This window comes from Lipophrys pholis (assembly GCF_963383615.2).
Source record: "Lipophrys pholis genome assembly, chromosome: 10".
NCBI lineage: Eukaryota > Metazoa > Chordata > Actinopteri > Blenniiformes > Blenniidae > Lipophrys > Lipophrys pholis.
In genome coordinates, this window is record NC_137640.1 from 3,017,709 (window position 1) to 3,036,885 (window position 19,177).

Consider the following 19,177-nt stretch of genomic DNA (forward strand, 5'->3'; position numbering starts at 1 on the left):
TAACCAGGAAGTCGCCGACACGAGCCTCATGTGGGCAGAGCGCAGAGACGAGCAGCCAAACAAAACGAAAGCAGACAAAATGACTGAAGCCGTGAACGGCGGGACGGAGGGCATCTCTCTGCACAACTTCTCGGAGAAGATCCTGGAGCAGGTGGTGCATTTCCACGTCATGAAGCTGAGCGGAGGCTTCTTCTTGTGGGTCGGTTCTTCCCCGGTTCTGTCCAACCTGGCGGTGTCGATGAGCAGCAGATTTGTGAGTACACAAAATACTGTCACTCAGGTCTGTTTACACCACCCAAACTACCTAAACTCACTCAAACTACCTAAACTCACTCAAACTACCTAAACTCCCCTCCTCTGGCACTTTGTTATTGTAGAACCTCCATGATAACTGGAGCTTGTGTGTTGACGGTGGAATCTTATTCGGTCTATTTCTGCCTTGTAATTCTGCTTGTCTGAACCTTGTAGGAGGTAACTGAGCATATTCTGTTTAAATAACTTTCTTAATTTTGACATGATACAGATACACACATTATAGCTATTCTGAAGGTGTATTTCATTATATATTTCCCATTGTGGAATATATTGTTTGATGTATTGTACTTTTCAGGGTATATTGTATGGTATAGTGTATATTCAAGGTATATTGCATTACATATTGCACATCCAAGGGTATATTGTAAAATATGTTGAACATTCAGGGATATAGTGTAATATATTTAGCACATTTCAGGGTATATTATAATATATATTGAACATTCAGGGGTGCATTATATTGCATTTGCACATTTGCACAGTGTTATATAGTGCCAATTCAGGGTATATTGTATTGTATCTTATTATAATTGGAAATTTCAGGGTATATTGTGTTATATATGACACATTCAAATATTATATTGGATTAATTATTATATATTGCACGTTTCAGTTTTCTGAACTTCTTATTTAAATCTTGCTGCCGTGTTCCCTTGACAGACTGTGTGTCTTGTACGTACGGCGGAATTGACAATAAAGCTCACTTTGACTTTTACTTTGACATTAAATAGTTTAACCTGGGGGCGCCAAAGTTGTTTTTAGTTCAGGGGCCACATGCAGCACAATTTCATCTGAGATGATTTGAACCAGTAAATTAGTGCCAATAATAACCTGTAAATCGAAAGTTTTTCTTTGTTGTGGCGCAGAGAAAATGTCAATATTCTCACAAAACCAAACAATTACTACCGGAAATGACTAGAATCTGAACATTAAGAAAATTTACCTTCTGTAGGTAGTATTTCATAGCCTCGGATAAATATTTGGAGCCATGAAATATTAAGTTACGTGTAGTAAGTTTATTTCAGATGTCTTGTCTGTGGCTCTGTACAAAATCCATACTCGTACTACAAATACAGTGGTATTGGTGTATCCCCCTGTTTTATAATATAAACACTCAGCAGAAATGTCAAACGGAAAGGTTCAATCTAGCATTATGTTTTGCTCTTTATTTCTTATGGATCACAAAAGCCATCATTGACACTGTCTTCAGCCAAAACTGCAGTTCAGCGTGAGTTCAGAGTTTATCGTCTTCAGTTGTTTGGGGTTTTTTTTTTCGTCTGGTCTTCTTGTGAAACATCTTTAATCTACAGAAGAGTTTTAGGGCCACTGAAGAAGAAGAAAAAATTCGGAGGAAAAAAACAAAACCTTTATGTGCTTCAGAAAAAGTCGAAAAATCAAAGTCGAGCTTATTATTTTTTTCACGGAGAGACGTCTGTCCATCCCTCATCATTTGCCCGTAGATGTGAATTCACATTAAATCACTTAATTGTGACTATATCGGGTTGCTTACTGCTGATGGACGTGATTTTACACAGGATTTCCTTGATTAATAAGAACATTTAAATAAGCAGCCCGGGATCCGTGTCTTTGTCCTTCGTACTCGACGAACTTCCTCTACAGAACCAGGCAGCAGGCTGCTCTGTCTCCTCTGGTCCTGGTACTGATGATAACTGTGTTCCTCTACAGAACCAGGCAGCAGGCTGCTCTGTCTCCTCTGGTCCTGGTACTGATGATAACTGTGTTCCTCTACAGAACCAGGCAGCAGGCTGCTCTGTCTCCTCTGGTCCTGGTACTGATGATAACTGTGTTCCTCTACAGAACCAGGCAGCAGGCTGCTCTGTCTCCTCTGGTCCTGATACCGATGATCACTGTGTTCCTCTACAGAACCAGGCAGCAGGCTGCTCTGTCTCCTCTGGTCCTGGTACTGATGATAACTGTGTTCCTCTACAGAACCAGGCAGCAGGCTGCTCTGTCTCCTCTGGTCCTGGTACCGATGATAACTGCACCGTGTTTATGAGCTACATTCTGTCCTGAAGCATCTTTTCATCACTTCATTAAACCGCCTGATTTTGAGGAACCAGTCACAGCGCTGGCATGTGGAGGGACGGACTTGATTTTCCACCGTGAAAAAAAAAAATCTCGACTTTGATTTTCGACTTTTTCTGGGGCCACGAAGGTTTCGTTTTTTTTTGTAGCCTCTGAATTTTTTTTTTTTTTTCAGCGGCCCTAAAACTCTTCCGTATTAATCACTCTGAAGTGAAGACATCAGGGGGCTTTTATATCCTTTCCATTCCTCCTTACAAATTGCGTCGTCTGTGTGAAGTCAAAGCTCCGATCCTCTGACAGGAGGGTGCAGCAGGCTCTATGTCGCAATTAAATCAAGCGTGCTGTGATTCACGGCTCCTCCAGCGCTCAGACTCGCGTGGCGGTTAATGGACTCCTAAAAGACTCGACATCATCCGACTGTAACCACAAACCAGAAACGGCATCCTCGACGAGGAGCTGCTGGAGGTGTAATAACACGTCTGCCACGGGTCGCCCACACTCTGGATTAAACTTCTTTAAGATTAAAGTTAAACAGCAGGGAAGTCCTCAGTGTACTACGAAGGGAAACTCTGATTTCTGCTTTCCGTCTCCAGGATTCGATGCCTCTGTCGACATTAGTGATGGGAGACCCGTCTGACACCACCGCAAGTTCTCTGGCCCAGAGATTAGGTAAAATACTGCACCAGTCAATCACTGCTGGAATAAGATACTTCAACATGTTTGACCTGCTCAGACTGACAACAGGTTTATATTGTAAGAATATGAGCTAAAGATAATATTATGTGTCCATTACAAGTACTGCCTCTTTTTGAAAGTAAGATGTACTTCATTACTTACTGAAAATAAAAAAGTAACTTTGGATTAGTTCTGTAGTAGTTATATTATGGGATGTTAGTGCGAGGAAGATGCTCTATAATCGTAATGTTAGGAGGAAGATGCTCTATAATCTGGATGTTAGAGGAGGAAGATGCTCTATAATCTGGATGTAAGAGGAATACGATGCTCTATAATCTGGATGTTAGGAGGAAGATGCTCTATAATCTGGATGTTAGAAGAGGAACGTGCTCTGTAATCTGGATGTTAGGAGGGAGATGCTCTATAATCTGGATGTTAGAAGAAGGTGCGCTATAATCTGGATGTTAGAGGAGGAAGATGCTCTATAATCTGGATGTTGGGAGGAAGATGCTCGATAATCTGGATGTTGGGAGGAAGATGCTCTATAATCTGGATGTTAGGAGGAAGATGCTCTATAATCTGGATGTTAGAAGAAGGTGCTCTATAATCTGGATGTTAGAGGGGGAAGATGCTCTATAATCTGGATGCTAGAGGAGGAAGATGCTCTATAATCTGGATGCTAGCGGAGGAGGATGCTCTATGATCTGGATGCTAGAGGAGGAGGATGCTCTATAATCTGGATGCTAGAGGAGGAAGATGCTCTATCATCTGGGTGTTAGGGGGAGGAAGATGCTCTATAATCTGGATGTTGGAGGAGGGATATGCTCTATAATCTGGATGCTAGAGGGGGAAGATGCTCTATAATCTGGATGTTAGGAGGAAGATGCTCTATAATCTGGATGTTAGAAGAAGGTGCTCTATAATTATTATAAAGCGTGAATCTTTAGAATGTAGGTTTTTGTTGTCGGTTATGCTGATCAGCTTCTCAGAACCACAGAACCGATTCAACCATTTGTCTCGGGAGACGTTTCTCCCGTTGTTGAAGTAGTTTCATCCGATCTCACCCCGACCCCGTCGTGTGTCCCCTCGGCTTAACGTGACATCTTGTACTGTTTACCAGCAAAGAAGACGAAGAAACAAGTGTTTGTGAGCTACAGCCTCCCGCTGACGGACTCCAGCCTCAGTCTGCTGGTGGAGAACCGCATCAAGAAGGAGCTGGAGCTTCATCCACATCACTTCTGAACTCCTCGGACCAATCCCCTCCCCCAATCAGAAAACTTCAAAAAAAAAACAGGACAGACACATTATACACCCAGGGTTCTTTTATTGACGTAATAAATTAAGTGGTTTATTATCAAAACATGTCGGCCTATGGCTTTTTTTGTTTGTTTTTGTACAAATGCATCATATTAAAAAAATAACACTTAGAAAACAGCATTAGTGGTTGAGTTTTTTTGTCCTTTTTTTTTCTTTTTTAAATCTCAGTGTGTTGAAAACATACAAACTATAACCATACAGTGTGTTCAAAATACTGTGTGCTAATATATTGGATATATGGGGGTTTAAAAAAAATGGAGGATGTTTTGGTGGTTCTTCTATAAAAGGAAGGTCCGTACATAATGAATTACCTTACCTTACAGCTGTGTGCAGTCCTAAGGGATACTTGGATAGTAAAGTGTATAAAGGTACACTAAATACAACGAGGCCGGGTCTACCCGGCAGGCTACGCTGCTCTACGCTATAATCGTCACAATGTTTATGTCAAAAAAAAACTGTCAAAATATTGTGCTTTCTGTCTCGAGTTACACATCCTAGGAGCAGGATTACAACACTACCACAGTACAGAGGACAAGGAGTGAGACTCCTGCTAATCAAGGAGGTATTTCAAGCAACAACCAAAAAAAGAATTTGCCCTTGGCATCATGACAAAAAATAAATACTGCTTTTCTTTAATTACAATTGAGTTTTCAGTTTGTTTGTTTTTTTGCTCAAACAACAGAGCCGTCGCCATAAAGCCTTCAAACTGCAGAGTGGCGTCATTAGACGGAGCGCCGCGCTCGCGTCCGTTCTGCTCTCCCCGCGTTTCACTGAGCATCAGTCTGTGTGGGCGACACGAGCAGCCTGCCGAGGTCGCCGGCCGCTCGCCACGCCCGACATCCATCATGCGCCCGCAAAAGGCAGCCACGCTGCTTTCTTTATTAGCCCTTAGGTGCATAAGTTTGTCACCCCAAAAAAAAAAAAGATGATCAGCTGAGGTCATTTTCCTACAATGTCTCTGCAATGAAAAGCTCATATTTCATATAGTGTACAAAGTGAAGTGTATTTTATTTTATTACGACCACTAAGGGGTCAGAAAAAAAGGCCTTTGCTCACTTCCTGTGGAATTTCATTGGACTCTCTTACTCTTATCACCTGTGACTGTCGGGGATTAACCTATTCATGACCACACAGTCTCCAAAACTTATTTGACAAAGTCTGAAACACATAAGTGTGATGATTATCCGTACCACAATTGTTTGGGCGCATCGATAATGATGGTATGAAATTAGCCACGCCAGCTAAGCCAAGCCGGCGTCGATGTGTGTGAAAGTATGTTATTGTCACGTTTCAACAAACTACATGAATCTAAGGCCCTGTTTACACGACAACATTTCCAGGTGAAAACGCTAAACTTTCGTTGTGTTTTGGGGGTTTTTCGTGTTTTTGCAAAAAACACAACTTTTTGAAAAAGGGACCTTTTGTGAATGCGCCGACACGGGGGGAAAACGCAGCTTTCTGAAAACACTCGCGGAAGCACTGCGACTGAGCATGCACACGTCTGTCTCTGCAGTTGTGTATGCGTTTTCCTTAATAAAAAAACAACAGCACCCTCTAGTGGCCCTACATAAAAACTACATAGTTTCTAAAACGTTACTGTGTAAATGTGAAACTTTTCACTAACAAATACTTAAAAACGATGCATTTCCACTTGAAACGTCGAGTGAACGGTGTCTTAGCTGACGCCAGCCGGCTGATTTAACTGGCCAACGTTCCTGTGTGGCGTCTGTGGGTCATTTATAACTATTGTAAAAGATTATGCCGTTTCACATTTCAACATATTAGCCTAAGCTAGCTAACCCTAGCCAGCTAACTAAAATAGCTAACAATTATGTGTGTGTTTATGTACTAATGTGTTTATTAGTGACTACTCATATTCTGTTGTTAGCTAACAGCGGCTAGCTAACATTCATATCTGTACTGAGTGCGCGTTCGTCATTCGTAACTATTGTGTGAAAAATCATTTAGCATATGATATAGCGCGCAAACTATGCTCGATAATGGTAGATGTGTACGTGGCTGTTGAAAGAGCTGAAAGAGTATGGCGTTATTATTTGCAATACAAATTTGCCCACGTTAGCGTCGGTGTATGTACTGTATGGAATCGCCCTTTTTGATAATTGAGTACAGAGGAGGTATTATTATATATCGACAAGTTCGTCCGACTTTACGGTTAGCTAACGCTAGACTAGGAATAGATCAACCAACCAAAGAAATAAATGAGGGACTTTTTGAACCCATGAATGGTGGAGTTCTCGGTTCTGTCACTTATGCATCTAAGGGTTAAATGAAGAAAAAGAAAAAGTCTACACTGTCCTCTCTGAGGATAAAGTGCAACATTGGACTTTAAATCAAGGGACACCAAACAAAGAGGAAACAAACCCCTTGTGCCCTTTCATGCAATAAAAAGACTGGTAGTGGTTTTAGCCGGTCCCTGGATTTCCAATGCTGAAGAAGAAGAAAAAAGAAAAAAAAAATCACTGAACACTTTTGATTGTGTCTCTTGACATTTAGTGCAAAACAACTCATAAAGAATCCGGTGAAATCCAGTTTCAAAAAGTCCAAACTACAAAGAGAAACCCACCGTCACACACGTTATTCAAAGTTAATTCCACGTTTTGCCTCTTTTCTCGGCCGCGTCGCGGCAGCGAGAAAATCACCAACACCACTGAAGATATTATGAAACACACACTGACCTCGGATAATTGTTGTCTCGAAGGTAATTTTTTTTGGCAACTCCTGAATGAATCATTGTCACTACAAATTACACAGACGTACTATCACCACCTTGGACTGTCACAAGAGTTCATCGTTTTGTTTTTTGTTTTTTCCCTTTTAAAGGTTTTAGTTTTTTTTTCCTGCCATGTTTAAAGACCGCTCAGTTCAGGCGGGAATCACGTGGGCCTTCACACCCCGTTCGCTATGGCACAGTTTCCAATCACCTCCCCTCCGGTGGCGAGCGCGTAAGAGGCGGGCACCGCTGCCAGAGCGGTGGCCACGGCCACTGTGGCGCCCCCGGTGGCGGAGAGGTGCAGCGGGGTGTCGTGGACGCGGGAGTAGTCCCTGTCGCTCTTGGCCAGCAGGAGGTGCTGCTCGCCCGGGTGGAGGAGGGTGCGACGGGTGAAGGTCTCCCCGTCCGCGATGCTCTCGGGCAGCGGCTGCCCCCGCGGCTCGGGCAGCAGCAGCAGGCAGATGATGCACAGCAGCGTGCAGCAGGCGAAGATCACGTGGTGCAGGAAGTAGCCCTTCTGGTTGTGGAGCTCCATGATGGGGGCGGTGAGCATGCCGAAGCCGGCGCTGGCCAGCACCAGGCCCAGCCCCCCGCCTCTGGACACAGACACACAAAACCGAAGGGTGAACTTTTACCAACACATTTCAGTGAAACCTCAGTAATTAACGCAGAACTGTGTGTGCAACTAATCGCCTATATGGTTAAACATCTGCCCCCCTTCCTAGTTGTACCGGAAAATGCTGTCACTGATGTCATGCACCAACCCGCCACTAGTGGGAGCTACCGAGCGGTGAGAAATGAAGATATGTTATGTTAAATCGATGTGGTTTAACACAATGTTCATCTAAAATAAACAAGAATGAGGCGTTGACCTGCACCGACTGACAGCTGCTGCTACTAGCCACGCTAGCTAGCCAAACCTAGTTTGCTGTTGTTTACGGTCTTATCCTTCAGGTCACCGACAGCTGCTTCCACTTCAATTTGTCGAAGGTTAAAGACGGGATATTCTGAAGAGCAATAACAAAACGGCTGAGGTACTTACAAAAAAGTGAAGTATTTGTGGACTTTTTCCACATTATTTTGTCGTTTTTGTGCGATTAGCTTTATTTTGTTGTTAAATCTCAGAAGTATGTGTCGTACATATCTCGTTATATTTTCCAAACTGGCTGTGGTTTAAAATAAATATAATGAACCACTGGGCTGTCGTTAGCCCCGCGGCTGTAACTGGGACACCCCTGGTTTAAAGACTTTATTTAAAGTTATTGGAATATGTCGAGCCTGAATACGTCAAGCTGAGATGCTGAATGATAAAAGTAATACCTCATACTTTAAAATGCAATATGATTGCTGACGATTGTAAGAGGTATTTTTTAACATTTTGGGATTGTACACTATAAACACAAGGTGGCACTATTGTACCTTGGATAATCATATCATTGTATTTAAGTAGGAATCTTTGTACAGACACAGACTGTTTGATGGGCTGGAGTCCTGACCAATGTATGTGCAATAGCTAAGGTTACATGACATTTCAAATGAAAACTTTGTTTTTGTTTAAGAAAAGTTCCGCGTTTACACGACGATGGCAGAAATACTGAAAATTCAGCAGTTTTCATGTTGGGCCACTAGTGGGTGCTGCTGGGTGTTTTTGTAATGAAGCCACACACTCATGTGAATAGACGACAAAACACTATAAACACTAACCATGGGAGAACACGGACACTCGTATGGACAGAGGACCAAGTTGGATTTGTCATCACAGTGACTGTCAACTGGGTCGTCTGTCCATGAGTCCACTTTGGGAGCCGTTTTCAGAAAGATGAGTTTTCAGTGGCTCTGAGAATGTTAGCGTGTAAACGTACAACGAAAAGGAGCTGAAAGTTTTTAGTTTTCTCATGAAATCCTAAACGGGACCTCAGACCTTTGTCACCAGGAACATTACGAGTTCAGATGGATGTGTTCTTGGAAACCAAACTACACCTCAAGTTTCCTCGCATTCTGGACAAGCGTCCGGATTTATTATCTTCCCCTGCACCGTTAACGGTTAAAGCCACGTCACAGCACATTAAAGTGGAGCAGAGTCACCAGCTCCCATGTGATTAACCCTAAACTCACATTAGTACACCATTTTATTTTGGCCAAAATTTGGATCTCCTGATGTCCAAAATCCAAATTACTCAGTTTGACTCATTCATACGTCCCAGGAGTCAACGGCAGAGTCACTTTATTGTGCCTTCAATACTTCTGTATATTACAAATGTGTGTGAGCTGAGGTACTACACGGTATATCCTCAGGTAGCTCACCTGATGACAGTCGGAGTGATTTCAGCGCAGAAGAAGATGCTGAGGGTGCTGACGGCGTGAGAGGAGAACATGCCGATGATGGAGAACGCCACAGAGAACTTCCTGTTCAGAGTGTCTCTCAGAACTGGCGAGACGACGGCGTTAAACAGACAAACAAACAAACAAACAAACAAACAAACAAACAGCACACGATGTGAGAGATATGTTAACGTGCCCCTTAAAGATCGAGATATGTATATAAACATTTAGTTATTTATGAGCACGCCATAACTATCTTTCATAAATGGTCTAACCTTCAGGATGAAAACTAATAAATACTAATAGAACAGCTAAAACTGTCAAATTGTAATTTAAAGCAGTCAAACTGCTCTGACATTAGGAAACACAGGGCGGCGGTGTCATTTTATTAAAACTTACACTTCACTTATGAAAAGATACAATAATATGAACAATCTGAAACGGTTGTAATTCCTATCTTAATAATGTATAAACACTGAAACCATTACATTTAGTTGTCACAGTTATGATATAAGACATCTTTCACAATAAAGGATTCAAACGACCAGATTTTGGTGTAATAAATGGATCATTTAAACCCATAGGGGGCAGCAATTCTACTTAAATACTGACAGATCTTAGCTGTATCTTCTTAATAATATATAATAATCTATACATTTTTGGACATAGTTGTAAAGAGCATGTGATGATGACTTGATAAAAATCTTGTGTCAGTTGTTCTATTAGAAATATGTTGAAACATTTTCATCGTACCTATGTCGTGGCGAAGGCTGTACTTCCCAATCACTGGATTCCAGCAGAGCATCGGAGAGAAGAAAACAGTTGAACAAGTCATTACTAAACACAAAAAGCACTGACCTATTAAAAAAAATAAAAATACTGCAAAGACTGCAGAAGTAGGTCGAAGAAGAATGGAGTTTTCTATCATCCGTTCATTTCTGAAAAACACTCATGACTTTTCTCTGGGATGCACCAATACTAGTATCGGGTATTTTAAGTATTTTAAGTGTTGGTAAATGTGTAGCCTAGTGGGAAAAAAAATCAATAAAAATAGTTGGATAACTAAAAAGTTAAAAACGTCTTAAAAAGTGATTAAAATACATAATTTGTTGGTTTGTTAAAAATGTATGAAAAATGTGTAAAAGTTTATGTGAATGCTTCATGTATTTCATTTCATTTATTTGGTAAAAACCAATGTCAAATATGTCTGGAGAGACGTCTGTGGTCGGGCACGCAGCTTGCTTGCAGCCGATTGGATAATAACGGTCCTGGAGGTGAGCATGTCTTGCTCAATGTCTTGCTTAAGGACACTCTGATATGTGGACAGGGACAGCTAGGGAATCGAACCTGCAACCTCCAAGCAATGACCAGCTGAGCCCCAGCCGCCCCGAAATAATCAGTTTACACGTATTAAAAGGGGATGTTTTTTTTACTGGTGGCTGTTATTGGTTATAGTTACTTCTTTAAAAAGAATTGTACGACTATTGGCTACTAAACTACAGCTACTTAAAGGAGTCATATTGTACACCTTTTCAATACTTGTTTGGTCTCGTTGGTCAAGAAACATCATATTCAAAGTTTCACGCTTTTCCTTGATTTTCCTCCATTTGAATATTGGATCATAGGAGCTGCATTCAGAATCTGCTGTGTCTGTGTGAGCTGGACTGGCTCCGCCCACACATGCCCATCTTGGGAAGAGGAGGAAGTACTTCCTCTCGTGGTGCCATGTGCCAGAGAAGAGCTGCCTAATTGTGGGCGGGTCAAAGGGAGGGCCGACCTTGATTTGGATTGGCTAAACCCCCTAATGACACTATATAGGGTTTGATTTCTGATTGGCTGGTTGGAGAAACACACTTTTTAAAACCTGAAACAAGCCAGGGAGAGAGAGGACAGACTGTCTTCACTTCTGGGGCGTCATTCCAGGTATGGAGACGATTAGTACTGCTGGAGAACCTTTAGAAAGTGAATTTAGATAATATGAGCCCTGTAATGGAGGAAGATGCTCTATAATGTGGATGTCAACCTAGAAACTGGTGATGCCTGCAGATTGGCCACGACCCAGTGAAGCTCTTTGACGAGCTCCAGAGAAGAAACACAGAGTCAAAAGTTGCCTTCGCTGTATAGAAAAGTGGGTTCAGCCATTCTCCACTCACGGTTCAGTAAGCCCAGCTGCAGGAGGGAGGCCAGCGCCGTTATGATCATGAAGGTGAGCAGGCCTCCACGCCGGCCCATCAACCCCACCGCGGGGCAAAGAGCCAGACAGGTCGCCACGGCGATTCCAGCCATGGTGTAGTAGTCGGCGTGGCACAGGGCGGTGGGCTGGGCCTCGGGGTCCATCATGCTGCGGGAGAAGCAGTGGTGGATCCCGTAACCTGTCAGGCTGAACAGACGACACACAGACGGACCATGAGTGGCCGGTGCCGGGGCGCCGCGAAACAGAGGAGGCGGCGGCGGCGGCGGCGGCGAGAGTCTTTGCTTCTCCGTGTCTCCGGGTGACGGGCCTCATGTGTATTTCATGCTCTGAACACAACGGATGTGTTGCTCTGATTGGTGGAGGGGCAGGGGGACGGGGGGGGTGTACTGTACAAGCCAAGCCACAAGCACGACACACTTACGAGTTGACACACAGCACCACAATGTTTTTCCACAGGTTCCTGGTGCTCATCATCTTGACAATGCAGGTCCTCTGGGGTTTCCTGTGCAGCTCCTGCTCCAGCTCTGGTAGGAAACATGAAATGCACACCTTGAGACCTTTTCCTTTCAGAGGGCAACAAGAGGCCGGCCCGCTGTGGGGCCTTCAGTTAGATGCAGGACGTCCATGTTCATCATCTGTCTGGGGGGAGCAGGCTGGTCACAATCACCATGTCATAAAACGTTTAACCTTAAATTCAGGAAACCTGAGTAGTTGTCAGGTGAATCCAGCCAGATAACTTTAGTTTGTCAGTCGGTTAGTTTCATCTGTATCCACTCAGTTGCATTACATTGACCTCCTAAGTGAATACAATGATTTTACCTATAATTTTCAATTCCTCTGCATCAAACTTCTTTCTCACGGGCCTTTATATCAATATTTTACCAACAGTGGCAGCCTTGTGAAGTAAGAGCTTACAAAATTTCCTTAAGTTTGCTGTACATCAATGGGACGTTGCAAGAAAAACTTTTTTTGCCCTTAAATTCATCGGGTTGGGTTTAAATAACTTTTTAATTTTTTTTTTAAATTTATTTATTTTTTAATCTAACATTACACAAAAATGTAATTCTGCACAGAAATCTTCTCCTCGATAGTTTAGGTTGGTCCGCTGGTGATACAAATGATAATCTCAACGCTGGCACCTTTAGGGTTAACTTTTAATTGAATTGTAAGACGCGATTCAGTGAAAAGGTAATCCAGAATATTACGGCAATTTAAAGTTCAAAATTCAGGACCAACCCAGGACAGAAGTGTATATATTCTTAACTGTGGCTGGTTTTCTATTTCTTAGCCCGAGACCCCGTTTCCATGATTCAAGTCGAAAACGCATCGTTTTTGTGTTTTCATTTGTTTACACGGCAACGTTTTGAAAATGATGTAGTTTTCATGTTGAACCACTAGAGAGTGCTGTTTGTTGTTTTTGTGTTGAAACCACACATGCCTGCCGAGAACAATTAACATTAACAAAGGGAGCACACGGAAATTCGTCTGCACATAAGACCAAGTTGGATCGTTATCACGGTTTCAGAAAAGTTTTCCTCTTTGCACTCGTTTGCCTAAAAGTGAACGTCGGGAATCGTTCTGAAGAAGTTGCGTTTTCAGTGACTCCGAGCATTGTTATCGTGTAAACAGACTCCCAAAGCACAACAGAGTCTTTCACTCAAACGTTGTCCTGTAAACGGGGCCTACGAGCTCGTCTGCTCCTCCAGTAAACAGGAGTTTAGTAAGATAGTCACTCGATAAGTCTTGATATAAAGTGTGTAACCATTGTAACTGTTAAATCGTTGTTGTTGTTTTTAAACAAACTGACAGTAGAAAAAAATATATTTATGGAATTATCCAATATGTGAACAGCGGGATGTGTTATTATCAAGAAAATATTTTTGTTTTTTGTTTGCTTTTTTGACACTTTATTTCTAATCTTGTTTTCACTCAAACATCCAGTTCTAAAATGTGTTTTCATAAAAAAATAAATTAGCTTCATCCTTCATCTTTTTTTTTTTTTTTTTTTGCTCATGATTCCATTACAAAAATTACAAAGAAGACGACATGCTGCGGAACGACATCTCAGATGACCTTCACTGTTATATCTCTGTTATTTTGAGCTGCAAGTTCCACAAATAAGCCGATTAAGACGTCACGTCGACCTTTTCCGCACCTGCAGGAGGCATTTTGTGTTTTCATTAATAGTGAGTAATTGCTACTGATGATCTTCGACGGTTTGACCTTCCAGTGTAAAAATCAAAAGGTCTTTGATTGCGGCTGCATTTCATCATCGGTGCAGAAGAAAGGTGTTGCTGGAAACTTTGAGCCTTTGTCGGGGGCCTCTGAATGTGTTGCACAATCATTTCATCACACGGCAGAGAGCAGCTGCAACATGACAGACAGTCTGGATGTGATGGGTTAAAATAATCGGCATAATGAGGCGAGGAAAGCAACTGAAAGGGCAAAAGATTTTCTTGCGGGATAATGGATTATTCAGCCCAGCTTCCAGGTCCAGTTTCCTCACCTGTGAGGACTCCGCTGGGCTCGGTGCTCATTTCCACCTGGTTCTTCCTGGCGATGCGCAGCATCATGGCTTTGGACCGCTTGTAGTGCTGGGTGGCCAGCAACCAGCGCAGAGATTCAGGAAAGATCCTGCAGGGGGAGCCAGGGAGTGATCATGAGCATTACTTATTTTCTGACACATAGATCTTTAAATATTCACATACAGTATGTAGATATGTACAATTCAACACATAGTTCATTTCTAAATGTACCTATATGCGTAGTACACAGTCACACCACACAAACACTGAAGTTAATAGGAAAAACTACTTTATATTTATTCATTGTCAATGCTTGTTCATTGAGGTTTGAGGTTTGGAAGCTCACTGCTGGAAATGCAAATGGAGAGAATAGAAGTACACAGACGTCTCCAAGCAGTATGTCACTGCAACTTTGACTGTAGACTTTGTGAGTTTTTTCAGCTTCAGCTGGGATTTAAACTTGAATTCCCTCAAGACTGAACAGAAGGAAACCAGTGGAGAGGGATTTAGGAATATTTCATCTCAGGTCTTGTAGAGTTTTGTTTTTTTTATTCATCGCAAGTAGTTGTTTTTTTTTTTGGTCATTTTGTGTTTGAGGTTTTAAACATTGTGTCTCCTTCAGAGGTCTGAAGTTCAATCGATAAACAAGCCAGTAATGGCAAAGTTCAACCTCATATTGATGAATAAGGACCTTATAAGTCTTTTCCCTTTTTTTAAAGTTATTATCAATCAATGTTGAAGCGTATACCTCTCCCTCCTAGCAGGTTAAGGCCCTGTTTTCACAACGTTTCAAGAAAAAACACATCGCTTTTGCGTCTTTGTTTCAGGAAAGTTTTGCATTTACACGGCAACGTTTTGAAAACGATACGTGGAAACGGCAGAAACGCCGACGACAATCTTTTGAAGTGTCAGATCATTTCCTTGGTGTCTTACTCTCCAAGTACGTCTCCACAGGATCTGTCAATTTCCGATTCATTGTCTATGTGAAACACGCCGCAGTGCATGCTGGGTGCGTTGCTCATTTGACCTCATTTGCATAAAGTAAAGCTTCGGTCTGGCGCATCGCGAAATTTACATAAAACGTCGAAGCTGTGGTGGAAACAAAATCTGGGCAGATTCAGCAACTGCACGGCTTATTTCCCACCTCAGATGTTTTCATAAATATTTTTTTCTCTGAACTGTTTCAGCAATAGAAGAGAACGTTTGTGACCGAGCCGCCATGTTGATTTGGTTCGAGCTCCAGGAGCAGACGGCCCCGAGTCGACGCGTTCGTCCAATCAGATGCAGGCAGCTGGAGAAGAAGCTGACTCTAGTTCACCACGGAAAGGAAAGGGATTACCGTGGTATCAGCGCACACAGTTTTATATAATGCCTCGCTGGCTAATTATAGAATTACAGTGGAGAGATATGCGAGCTGGAGGGCTGTTGTCGGAATGTTGGTGTTTCTGTTGAGTTGAAACCCTTTATTTACTTGATTGAGTCATATTGTCCAGCTTTTCAACACTTTCACATGTTTCTCCTTGGTCCAAAAACCTTGAAGTTTATTCCCCCAAATCCAGCTTTTCCTTGATTTTCCTCCATTTGAATATTGGATCATAGGAGCTGCATTCAGAATCTGCTGTGTCTGTGTGAGCTGGACTGGCTCCGCCCACACATGCCCATCTTGGGAAGAGGAGGAAGTACTTCCTCTCGTGGTGCCATGTGCCAGAGCAGAGCTGCCTGATTGTGGGAGGAGTCAAAGGGAGGGCCTACCTTGATTGGGATTGGCTCAACCCCCGATGACACTATATAGGGTTTGATTTCTGATTGGCTGGTTGGAGAAACACACTTTTTAAAACCTGAAACCAGCCAGGGAGAGAGAGGACAGACTGTCTTCACTTCTGGGGCGTCAGTCCAGGTATGGGGACGATTAGTAGTGTTGTACATAATATGACCCCTTCAAAGTCTAAATTATTGTAAGTAAACGCAGGCGAGCAATGAGAAAGTGTCGCAGTCCTGTGTTGCAGTTGAAGGAAAGCCTCTTTTTTTATCTGGCGTGCAATTTTTCCGTGAGAGAAGAAAGACCCCTGTGGACAGCTACCATCAGAACACAATACACACGAATGTTGAATTTCTTCCCGTCAGGCTGTTCCTTTGTGGTTTGCTATCAATGCTCGTGGTAATGGTGTCACCAGCTTATTAACTGTGCGGCTGTGAATCGGTGAAGAGTCAAAAGTGAAGAGAGGTTATGGGGGGGGGGGGGGGGGGGGGGGTCTGGCTATGTTCCCCCACGCATGATGTCCCACACAAAAATGTCCGAAAAGGATGAGAGGGAAATATGCTGACAAGAGCTCGTAAGAAACGGAGGGGGAAGAAAGAAGAAAAACAAGAGGAGAAAGAGAGTATTGTTGGTGGCTGAGTACTGTGTAGCGCAGTGTGTACAGTGCAAGCCATCGCCTGGCTCAGCTCAGTGAAGAATCTACCACCACTAACCCCCCCCCCCCCACTGCTCCCCCCTCCTCACCAGACGTAGGGCAGCATCAGAACGAAGGGGCTGATTATGACGATCTGCAGGACCTGCCAGTCGTCTCGGTCCGGCCAATTGCGGCACAGCGCAGCCACCCCGGGCATGAGTAGCTGGCCGCCCACCATCAGAAAGCTGGCCACCATGGTCATGGAGAAACGCCAGCCTGGCAGACAAAGCTCAATTCCTGAAATAGAGGAGGACAGGGAAGAAAGGGAAAATATAAAGGAGAGACCAGTGAATTATACATAAGCTGCGTATATTTGGACAGTGTGAGACTAAACAGCAGCTCCGACCAGAGTGATGTGTGTGTTTGTTCAATAGTGAAGCCGGTATTGAGTTTCCCCTCTGAATTATTGAGCGCTCTTATTACTGATCCGTCCCCTGAGAGGGCGCTAGTTTAACGCCAGGCTGTTTCATTTTCTTTTTTCTTTTTTTCCCTTTAAATAAACTTGGAGTTGGAGTACACATGAATGCTCTTTGAGAGCGTCTCACTGTAAACTGTCTCTTAATTTCCCCCTCGACTGGGCTCCTCGACCCCCCCCCCCCCCCCAATATGGTACAGTCCAGATGGCCTGGCCCATATGGCAAGGTCTTTTTGAAGGTGACCATTGAGGGAGGCAGAGGAGGGAGGGAGGGAGGGATGGGGGGTACTCACTAACCTGTGCTGACACTTCTTATTGTGAGGAAGAGGGGGGAAAGAGGCAGTGGAAAGGGGAAAGAGAGGGGGAGAGAGGAGTGGCGAGAGCAGGGGCAGAATACAAATTACTCTTCCCTGGTTGGACGTGAGAAAGTCCCTCCATTCATCAGAGGAACCACTGGGGGGGGGGGTGATAATAAACGCCAGGAGGTGAGAGGACGAAAAGCACAATGAGGAAGAAAAAAGAGGGGAGGCCAGAGAAGAGACACAAGTTTGATGCTCACATGTTTAAAAAAAAAAAAAAAGAAAAGAAATAAAGCTGAGGAGGACAAATGACAGGAAATCTCTGCTTTGATTTTCCCCTACAAGCGTCAGACTGAGTTTCAAAGTCACTGAAAATCCTCCCTGCAGGAACGGAGATAGAGCCAGAAAATTCCCCTGACCTGAAGCGTTTAACCCGACTGTCTGGAATGATGGAAGCAAATAGGATGGAAGCAAATATGACAGCCAGCAGTCCGGACCTAAAAAAAAAGTTGTTAATCTTCTTTTCGCTCGTCGTTTACTGGCTGGCGTTGTGCCCAGACTGCAACATTTCAGAGTGGAGTCAGCATGTTCTCCACGTGCACGTCCCTCCCTGCGCCGCTGGCCGGGTGCAGAGCGGTCAGCCCGTCTTTCAGAGAGGAAGTTGCGCGTTCTCCCGGTGCATGTGTGACTTTTTAACTGCTGCTGATCTGATGCTTCCCCTTGTGTTTAAACAGCTCGGAAGACATCGCTTTGCTTCTCCTGCAGGGTGCCGTATAAGGGCACTCTTTATTTATTTATAATTGATTAACTGAATAAATTTAAATAAATTAAATTAAATCAAATAAGGGTTTATTTATTATTTAAATAAATTTGCAGTAGAGAGAAAATGAAAAGAAAAGGGTAAATGACAAAAATAAATAAATACAGTCACCGCACTGTCCTACTATTAATACAAGTTGAGATCCAGCTCTTTAAAGGTACACTCTTTTAAGACAGGATGTAGGGAATGTAAAGACATAGGGAAAATATTAGTATGCCAATGCGTGTTATATCCTTACATATAAAAAGGCAAAACTGAATCAAATATGAGCTTTCTCCCCATCTATAGCTCAAAAGGAATAGTAATACTAATAATACTATTCATTAGTGGTAGTACAACACACTACCTTATAATGTGTATTTACAGGGGTGCAGTACCACATAACATTGACTGTTATGTTCACTTAATTAAAAAAAAAAAAAAACAACACAACATTTTACTACATTACTTTGGACTTAATTCCACTCACTACATTTACTTCAGGTTGAATTATAATAAAATAATTTTATTATTTTGCTCTGATGAAGCGTTTCTGACCTTTTTTTGTGTTAATTTGTGTTTAATATGTATTTCTTTCCTATTTCAATAAAACCTATTGTTTCAATGATATCGAAATTCGCTGTGTTACTGACTGGATTGAGGAATTGAGTCTTAATCCAAGTACGTTGTCACAATTTCACAAGTGAGTATTGCTTAAGAAATATTATTATATTATATTCTGAAGTATATTACCACATTCTCTAGACTATAAATCTCACTGATGTAATACGTATATTGTTAACTCTTATATAACTGTTAACTCTTCTGGGACACCACTACACACACACACACACACACACACACACACACACACACACACACACACACACACACACACACTGGTGAGGACCTTTTGTTCCAGCTGAGTGGGAGAATGGCTCTCCTTGTGCCGATTATCTCACTGCCCCCCTGTGGGCTGATCTTCGCTCACCCCCACCGTCCTCCTCCCTTCTTCCCTCACAAGAGCTGAAGTGCCCCGCCCCCCGCCCCCGTCCCCCCACCACCACAACAACCTCTCTACAACTA

General features: G+C 42.9%; 2 protein-coding genes across 2 annotated transcripts in view; one reads left to right on the forward strand and one right to left on the reverse strand.

The window, feature by feature from the left end:
* On the forward strand, positions 1-4,987 carry psmg4 (proteasome (prosome, macropain) assembly chaperone 4). The gene is made up of 3 exons (XM_080473669.1): positions 1-253; positions 2,955-3,030; positions 4,157-4,987. The coding sequence occupies exons 1-3, from the start codon at positions 29-31 to the stop codon at positions 4,276-4,278; spliced, it is 423 nt and encodes a 140-aa protein (XP_080329795.1). The 5' UTR covers positions 1-28; the 3' UTR covers positions 4,279-4,987.
* slc22a23 (solute carrier family 22 member 23) overlaps positions 4,897-19,177 on the reverse strand; it is a gene marked incomplete at its 5' end in the record, with an annotated part of 27,113 nt that continues 12,832 nt past the window's right edge. The window contains 7 exons of the mRNA XM_080473670.1: positions 4,897-7,680; positions 9,389-9,512; positions 10,160-10,192; positions 11,560-11,786; positions 12,022-12,124; positions 14,107-14,234; positions 16,629-16,815. Coding sequence (XP_080329796.1) covers positions 7,260-7,680; positions 9,389-9,512; positions 10,160-10,192; positions 11,560-11,786; positions 12,022-12,124; positions 14,107-14,234; positions 16,629-16,815 — 1,223 coding nt within the window. The 3' untranslated portion in view covers positions 4,897-7,259. The remainder of the gene's footprint in view (positions 7,681-9,388; positions 9,513-10,159; positions 10,193-11,559; positions 11,787-12,021; positions 12,125-14,106; positions 14,235-16,628; positions 16,816-19,177) is intronic.

Bases quoted from the DNA above. Each gene is read 5' to 3' on its own strand.
- psmg4 (XM_080473669.1), top strand. From the start codon at position 29: ATGTGGGCAGAGCGCAGAGACGAGCAGCCAAACAAAACGAAAGCAGAC. The intron at 254-2,954 runs GTGAGTACACAA...TTCCGTCTCCAG, and splicing joins TGTCGATGAGCAGCAGATTT to GATTCGATGCCTCTGTCGAC. The intron at 3,031-4,156 runs GTAAAATACTGC...ACTGTTTACCAG, and splicing joins TTCTCTGGCCCAGAGATTAG to CAAAGAAGACGAAGAAACAA.